Genomic DNA, 8,942 nt, shown 5'->3' with positions numbered 1-8,942 from the left:
AAAAAAAAAAAAAAAAAAAAAAAAAAGAGCAGTAACTTGAATTAAGAGTTTAGGATTACACAGGTGTACCCATCTGACAGAACTCATTAACCAGTACACTTCAGATCTGTATATTTCATTATATGTCAATTTTACCCCAAAAAGGAAAAAAAAAAAGAAAAGAAAAGAAAAGAAAAGAACAACAAACAAATACTGAGCTCTAGCTAATGACTACATTCTGAAGCAGCGTCTGGAAGGAAGTGTAGAGATGTTAGCAACTTACTCTGGAATGTGTAAAAAAAAATAAAGACAGGTTGAAGATGGACAGACTTGTGATAAAACCAATACAGTGAAATGCTGATGGCAGAAACAGCTGGTGGCTGCGTGGGTGTTTCCTGCAGTCATTTCAACTTTGCTATAGGATTGAAAATTTCATCAAATATTGGTGGGGAGGACATTATGAACCATGAGACCGGTTTCTTAAGCTTTCCTCCATAAAAGCACAAGTTCATGAAAATGAAAAATCTGTGCTTCTACTGTTCACATAATTTAATGTGAACTTCAGAATAAAAAACCAAAGTTCCTAAACATAATAATAAGAGACGACCGCAAAAGAACAACGACAAAGAGATGAGACCGCATTCCCTCGGTCAATAACGCCAAATGGATTTTCACGCCCATTCCAGTTCTGTCCCCCCAACAGCTGCTTCTGGGAACACACTCTGCTGAGAGGAACATCAAAGCAGCCCTGGGCTCAGGAAGAAAGGGTGCCAGCGGCTATTGACTTGTGATGTCTGTCTGGGGAGCCGGAATAGGGAGAGAGGTAGCGCCTCTGTCATCCTTGCGCCAAACCCGTCAACTATTTACAACCTCTGGAGCTTCTGTCAATCCTTCGTGTTAACAGATCATTTCCCACAGACTGGACTATCCTATACAGGTATGCACATGTGGACAAGCATCTTTTTTTCACATTCAGGTCTAACTGTGGTAAACTCAATGACTAAGTACTGTCCCCCCCACCGGGGCTGCCCAGCGACCCTCAGCAGGCAGGACACCCCACCCCGTTACCTGGCCAAACACAAAGCAGTACAGCGTCACGCCCATGGCCCAGACATCCAAAGCCTGCAAGAGAAAGAGCTTCGTGTAAGGGGCCAAGAAGCAGCGAGGGTTGTCTACGGCTCCTACGCAGCCAAAAACGAAATCAAATCCTTCAGCTTTTTTCTGAGCAACCACCCAGTTCTGATTCCGGATCCTGCTCCTGGCCGCTGGGTGAGCACATGACCCAAGCCCGGCCAAGTGATTGGCTTAAGGATAGGAGCATGTCCCAGGCCTGACCAATGAGAGCACCACTCCCCGCCGCCCGCCATAATGGTTGGCTCAAGGATAGGCACATGACCCGGGCTGAGCCAATCACAGCCAATCCCGAGATTTTTCAGAAGGCTCCTCAGAAAGAATGCTCTTTCTACTGAGGTAGGTAAGCTGATAGGGAGGAGCCTGGAACTGGGGGTACCCACCCACCTGGGCAGGAAACCAATTCAAGGAAACAGCTGAAAGATGGAGAGATAGATTCTTGTGGGAATCCCGTTATTTAGCCAAACCGGAAGCCTCTCTTCATCTACAAGATCCAGTGGATTCATTGTTTAAGCCAGTCTGGGTGCGATTTTTGCTATTTAAAGGGAAAGGACCCGATCACAAGCAGAACTCATCATCTCGGACAGGTCCACACCTACCTTCCCAGAGAAGATCTTCCGGGTCTCCGAGAGTGACTCCGGCGCCATGAAGGCGGGGGTGCCGACGGTGTTAGAAAGGAGCGCATCGCTGCCCTTGAACTCGTTGCTCACACCAAAGTCGGCAATCTTGATGTGGCCATCTTCTCCCACGAGCAGGTTGGAAGGTTTGATGTCCCGATGGATGATCTTCTGGTAGTGTACTGAGCGTGGGGTGGACACCAGATGGGAGAGAGGGGGCAGGAGAACCATGTGAGAAGCTCTGCGCAGCCCCCAGAGCCCAGAAACACAGACACTGACCCGGCCCCCAAGCCCTTCCCAGCCTTATCCTCCCAAACCTACATACCCTCAGCTTTGAGAGATAAGGGGGGGGGGGGGGGGGGGAGTTTGTTTAAGGAAGTTACCCCATCTTCAAAAATAAGGAGTGAAACATCAACTGACAATAACAGTTAGTAACCACCTGCTCTACTCTAAGTCATGGGGGACGACAGTCCCTGGAGCGTTTTTGTTGAGCCTGGCTGGCTTCCAGCTAGAAGCCTCCCAACTTGTGACAAACATATTTTCGTTTACTAATGCCAACACTCAACCTGTTCACCACACCAACAATGACTGGAGCGGGTCCAGTGGAAGTGTGGACTTCCACAAGGTAGGACTGGGCACTTCATTAACTCCTTCCTGCCTGGATATCAACCTATGGGAGAGGACATGGTCTCTCTTCCTATGGTCTGGAAGGCCCAACTGCATTTCTTTGCTGGTGGTGGTGACGACGATGATCCCAGTAATAGGGGCACCAGCTCCATTTGTTGAGTGCCCCACCTGGGGCCTAGCCCTGTGTTAACTGGTTCCCATTTTCCCCATTTAAATCTCCCAACGAGGGGCGCCTGGGTGGCTCAGTTGGTTGGACGACTGCCTTCGGCTCAGGTCATGATCCTGGAGTCCCGGGATCGAGTCCCGCATCAGGCTCCCAGCTCTTTGGGGAGTCTGCTTCTCCCTCTGACCTTCTCCTCGCTCATGTTCTCTCTCACTGTCTCTCTCTCAAATAAACAAATAAAATCTTTAAAAAATATATAAATAAATAAATAAATAAATAAATCTCCCAACAATGCGCAAGGGGAAGAGACAAAATGTTTTACAACCAGAAGCAGAAAGGACACCTGTCAGTCAGAACTACTGATATGTACTGGCTGATTTCCACCCTGGTGAGAGATGCTTTATTCCCATTTTACAGATGAGAAAACTAAGGTAACAGGAGACTAACAGGATCCCCATCCCAGGGTTGCTGGGTATAAAAGTCAATGCAAATACAGCCCCTAACAGCACCTGGTATACAAAGAAAGTCCTGGGGCAAACAATCATTATCAATATGACTCTTAAATTTTTGTGGCAGAAAGCAGTGTTTCTGTTCATCGGGAGCATAGCTTTCTACAGCTGTCCAAGACTGCATTTCAGACGATTCTGCTTCCCACCCACCTGCTGCTTGCACTCCAGGAGGGAAATTCCACTTTCCCACTTGCCATCCGCTAGCTGGGATGCTAACCACCCCCGGGTGAGAATCCTCCCACAGGCCCCCGCTTACGGTACTCTATGCCTTTGATCAGGTCCTGGAAGTAGAAACGGGCCTGGTCTTCGGAGAGTGGTTTGAGGGTGGGCACTTCCATCACAGGCCTGGAGGGTCACAAAGCAAAAGCAGACACCCTCTCTCACCAGCAGAACCAAGCATCGCCTCCCTTGAGAAGCTCTGCAGCTTGAGAAGTTTCAGGCATCCTACCTGCCAGGACAACGGGATACTCACCCTTGGTTGACCAGTTCAAACACTGCAGGGAAGAGAAGGGGGTCAACTGTTACATTGGGAAATTGGAAATCCATCTTCCTCCTCCTCCCCAATCGCCCATAGAACACCAAGAAGCACAGAAACTAGTACTGGGGCTGGAGAAAGGAACAATCCACTGAGCCAAAGCTGGTCAAGGTCCTGCAAGGTGCTCCCCGGTCTGGCTGTTATTTTTAGTCCTCAAAACAGCCAAGGACCCCCTGGCCAGGGGAAAAAAAAAAGCAGGGAGACAGGAGACAGGTGGGGATGGCTCATGGGATCCTTTCTTCTTTCCGCTCATATCTTGGAGATTCCAGGGATACAACTGATACTAAACTATGTTCTCTTAGTCACACCCAGGTTCCAGCCACCTGATGCCATAGAACAGGTCTATGGGGACACAACCCAACATCTGTTTACTTAGGCACAAAGAGGGAGCCCCAGAGGTCTTCAGGACCCTAGCAAAGTTTTGATTCAAGAAACAAGAACATGTTTCAACAATCTCTCCCATATCCTCCACATTGCCAGGCTATGTCAGGCCACAGACGGAGAACGCTTATAGATTCTTCCAACTCCTCAATGCTCTGCGGTCAGCTGGGCCTCAGACTGTTTCCTGTGACTCCCAATCCAAAACAAGACTTGAAGGGGGGTGGGGAGGGGGTGGAGATTTCTTCAGCACCTCAAAGGCCAGCTCATCCCACGATTCCTAAACAAGGCCTTTTCTTGACACATTCATGCACGACATGCAAATGCCTCCCACCCTGCCAGCTCCTTCCCAGCACTGTATGTGCGGGGAACCCCTGCTCCAAACCACCAAGTATTAGATAAGCTGTGTCCAGGGAACTGCACAGGCTTTTGTTGTTGGTTTGGTTTTGTTCTTCCCATTTTAAAAAACTGAAGTGAGGGGCGTCTGGGTGGCTCAGTGGGTTAAAGCCTCTGCTTCGGCTCAGGTCATGATCCCAGGGTCCTGGGATCAAGCCCCGCATTGGGCTTTCTGTTCAGTGGGGAGACTACTCCCCACCCCCCACCCCCCGCCGCCTGCCTCTCTGCCTACTTGTGATCTCTGTCAAATAAATAAATAAAAATCAAAGGCAATGGCACTGAAGGGAAGGTTTCCACGGACAGGAGCGCTGGTCCTTTCAGCTCTGGCCTATCCCACCTTGGTCATGGAAGACTTAACTTTCCAGGGGTGCTTCATGAATTTCTGTGCTTCCTCCCGAGCACGGTCACTTGGTTGGCATTGGAGGAAGCTAGCCTATTGAAACAGGTCTGTTTTCAGGCACTCTCTCACGTAATTTTTTTAAAGTTAACCTATCTAGGAGCGCCTGGGTGGCTCAGACAGTTAAGCATCTGCCTTCGGCTCAGGTTATGATCCCGGGGTCCTGGGATCGAGGCCACATCGGGCTCCATGCTCAGCAGGGCGTCTGTTTCTCCCTCTTCCTCTGCCACTCCCCCTGCTCATGGTCGCTCGCTCTCAAAAAATAAATAAAATCTTTTTAAAAAATAGATAAATTTAACATATGTGATGTTATTTGCTGTGTAGCTTCTAAATTGTTTCCATAGGAAGATTTTATAAGTTCTAAAATTTACAAACTAACTGGGAAAAAAAAAAGTTTCTAAAATTTGAACATGGAATGTACATTAGATCTCTTAGGGAACTGGTGTTGACTTTCTCAGATGTAATCATGGTATTGTGATCACACAGGAGAACGTCCCTATGTGCGACACACACTGAAGTACTCAGGGGCTGAAGTATCAAGATGTCTGTCTGCTACTTTACATTTTGGATAGTTCATCAAAAATAATATAGAAATGGATGGGTGGGTGGCTAGGGAAATAAAGCAAATCCGACAAACATTATTAACTGTGGAATCTGGGTAGGAGGTATACAGGGACTCATTGTACTATTCTTCCAACTTTTCTGCAGAGGCTTAACATCTGTCAGAATAAAAACCTAAGGGGCACCTGGGTGGCTCAGTGGGTTAAAGCCTCTGCTTTCAGCTCAGGTCATGATTCCAGGGTCCTGGGATCGAGCCCCGCATCAGGCTTTCTGCTTAGCAGGGAGCCTGCCTCCCCCCCTCTCTCTGCCTGCCTCTCTGCCTACTTGTGATCTCTCTCTGTCTAATAAATAAATAAAATCTTTAGGAAAAAAAAAGAAAATAAAAACCTGAGGCAGGGAAGAGGAGCGGGGAATGAAAAATAACGTGTTCTAAGCTACAACACGTCCTTGGAACTGAACCATAGCAACTGAGGAGAAAGTGAGCTCTGAACTGTTTTCAAACCAAACCCACTCAAACCAGACCCCACATAATCACTCCTTGTGCAACAAAGGATCATCCCCGTGCACATCCAGCAGACTTCTGGATTCCAGGCTGGCTTGTGCCCACTCCCCTCACCTCCTAGATACCCCTCCCACTGTCCTCTGTACCCACTCAAAATGTATAGGCTCATTTGAACACCCATCCATGTCATATTGCAAGGACACATGACCTATCATGCATTCCCGGGCCCAGTCTGCTATCTAGTTTTGAATCCTAATTCAAAATCCTAATGTCCTGTTTGGAAGTTCCTACCCTTCCTTCCTTCATCAGTATCTACGCTCTGAGTTGACAGAGGGCTGTCCCATGTCCTCACCAATTTTTAAAAAATCAGGTTTCTGAGGGAACACTTGCGTCCTTTCATTTCTTTGTGCAGTGCCCTCCAAGGCTGCACGTGCCCCACCTCAGGCTCTTCATCCTCATCCCCATCCCCTCTCCCTGGTTTCCTCTGTCAAGGCCACATTTTCCTCAAACACTAAGCTCTCACCAGCCTCAGGGCCTTTGCACCTGCACCTTTGCCAGGAATGCTCTTCCCCACATGTAATAGGACGGTGTCTTTGACATTCAGGTGCCAAATCATCACCTCATATGTGAAGTGGCCCTCAATCCCTCTCTCTCAGGTTCCTATTTAACCTTCTTCAGAGGATCAATCTGAGGTTAACTGGTTTATTCCCTGACTAGAATTATCAGCTTCATAAGAGTAGGAGCCTCATCATTCTCATCCACCACTGCATCCTTAGTGCCTAGAACATACCCAGCATTAGCATGCGCTCTGTAAGTATTTGCAAGTGAATGAATAGGACCTCCAGAGAAAGTCCCAGCAAGCACTCCCTTCCACCTTCTGCTTCAAACCAGAGCTGCAGCCTCCGGTGGGGCTCACTGTGGGGCCCAGCTCTGGCGGGAGATGCCAGGGACAGGGAATCTGGCGAGAACCCCTGGGCTTTTGCAGGTTCAGCTGCCTGAGTCAAGACACCGGACGGCAAGGGCTCTCTTACCCATGTACAGATGGTCCTCATTGGGGTCATCCAGGACCTGTTGGCACAGCCACACGGAACAGGCCGGAGATGAGGAACAGGGGAGAGGAAGAGAGAGAAATGATATGAGCAGGGAGGAAGCATCCACATGACTGCACTTGCCAACAGGAGGGCGGTTCTTTCCGCTGGTTTTCCTGGTCAAGATGAAGGGCACAGGAAAAAACCCAGTGTGCAAGATCCAAATGGCCATCTGGAAAATAGGCACCTTCTAACCCAATCCTCAAGGGTCCAAGACATCTAGAAAAGAGGTTATAAAAGGGAGGGGCCAATTCCTCCCCTGGGAAATGGGGGTGCCCGGCTGGCTCAGTCCATCAAGCAAGCAACTCTTGATCTCAGGGTCATGAGTTTGAGCCCCACACAGAGAGGAGAAATTACTCAAAAACAAAACAAACCAAATAAAAAATAACTTTAAAAAAAAAAAATCCCTCCCCGGGGAAATGTCTCAGCTTCAGTAAGAATCCCCAGGAGACAGCAGACTGATCCTCAGGGTAAAAATTCAAGTCCTGTCTGGGCTCTTCCAATTGCTCCGTAAAGGGCCCCCCAACCTCCTGACCCCTTAAGAAAGGACGTCCCCCTGCCTGGAACCACCATGGCATGTCCTCCTCCTCCTCTCACAGCCACCCTGCTTTCACCTTGTCACTTATGTCTATCTTGTCCCTCTCTACAAACGGCTGTATCTACCGGAGTTGCCTCCGTGGTGCCCTGTACAAGACAAGGCCCATAGTCCGTGCTCAGGAAATGCCTGAATGTCCATGTCCATCTGAGGAATGTCTGAGGTCTGTCCAAGAGGCAGGCTGGCAACCAGTCTTGTTGGGTGGACAGATCAGAAGCCACAGGGCAGTGGGGACCAGGGAGATCCCACCAGGACCCAGAGCCACTTGCTAACCAAGTGTCCTTGAGTTTCCTCCAAGATGGCTGACTTCAGCATCAGCGACCTGAGACTATGAAACTCAGTGTCACAGGTGGAGGCAGCCAGCAGCCACCATCCTTCTCCTTCTCTCCTGCCTCTTTCCACATCATCTTCACCTTCCCCAGTCAACCAAGATCCACAGGACGAGAGCTCTAAGAACGAGATGCACCCTAGGCAGAGGCCCAGGGCAGCCCACCTAGAGCCCCTAAGCCTTGCCCTGTCGAGAGAGTCAGACGCAGGGCATGGCATACCTAGAGCCCACACTGGACAAGACTCAGGAGGGCATAGTTGCTAACCCTCACACCCATCAAAGAGCAGGCAAGTACCCTCAGATGACACCGGCCCTTTGCACATGCTGTTCCATCCTCTGTGATGCTCTTCCCTGTCCTTTCCCTATTATCTCCATCCAGGGAACAACCAGGGCCATCTCAAACATCCCTTCCCATGAGAAGCCTTCCTCCGCTGCTTGGGCTGGTGGGCTACTTGCAATCCATGCTCCAGCACTACCTCCAACACCCACCCAATTACATACTTGATCACACGCCATTTACAAATCCTGTCATCTAGGCCAGAGGTGCCCCAAATGTGATCTGGGAACTTCTAGGGATCCCCAAGATGCTTTTAGGGAGTTTATGAGGTCAAACGATTTTCACACTAAAACTAAGGTAAGTAGCACCTGGGTGGCTCAATTGGTTAAGCATCTGCCTTTGGCTCAGGTCATGATCTCAGGGTCCTGGGATCAAGCCCCGCATCAGGCTTCCTGCTCAGTGGGGAGCCTGCTTTCCCCTCTCTCTCTGCTCATGCTCTCTCTTCTCTCCCTCTCTCTCAAATAAATAAAAACAAAATCCTATTAAAAAAAATAGGGGCACCTGGTGGCTCAGCCATTAAACATCTGCCTTCAGGGGCGCCTGGGTGGCTCAGCAGGTTAAAGCCTCTGCCTTCGGCTCAGGTCATGATCCCAGGGTCCTGGGATCGAGCCCTGCATTGGGCTCCTTGCTCAGCAGGAAGCCTAGGCTCCCTCTCCCACTCCTCCTGCTTGTGTGACCTTTCTCACTGTTCACTGTGTCTCTCTGTCAAGTAAATAAATAAAATCTTTAAAATAATAGTAATTAGTAGTAAAATAAATAAAACTAAGGTAATAGTTGCCCTTTCTACTCTCACCCTTTC

At 49.1% G+C, this 8,942-nt stretch overlaps 1 protein-coding gene across 6 annotated transcripts in view; it reads right to left on the bottom strand.

The window, feature by feature from the left end:
* Window positions 1-8,942, bottom strand: part of CAMKK2 (calcium/calmodulin dependent protein kinase kinase 2) — a 47,251-nt gene that overhangs the window by 14,120 nt on the left and 24,189 nt on the right. For all 6 annotated transcript variants that reach the window (XM_059408383.1, XM_059408387.1, XM_059408382.1 and 3 more), the window contains 5 exons: window positions 6,827-6,863; window positions 3,499-3,520; window positions 3,283-3,371; window positions 1,710-1,909; window positions 1,048-1,101 (listed from right to left, as the gene is read on the bottom strand). In XM_059408383.1, coding sequence (XP_059264366.1) covers window positions 1,048-1,101; window positions 1,710-1,909; window positions 3,283-3,371; window positions 3,499-3,520; window positions 6,827-6,863 — 402 coding nt within the window. The remainder of the gene's footprint in view (window positions 1-1,047; window positions 1,102-1,709; window positions 1,910-3,282; window positions 3,372-3,498; window positions 3,521-6,826; window positions 6,864-8,942) is intronic.

Source organism: Mustela nigripes, chromosome 8, assembly GCF_022355385.1.
Source record: "Mustela nigripes isolate SB6536 chromosome 8, MUSNIG.SB6536, whole genome shotgun sequence".
Taxonomy (NCBI): domain Eukaryota; kingdom Metazoa; phylum Chordata; class Mammalia; order Carnivora; family Mustelidae; genus Mustela; species Mustela nigripes.
The sequence above is the reverse complement of the archived record's forward strand: the minus strand, read 5'-3'. Positions and strand labels throughout refer to the sequence as shown.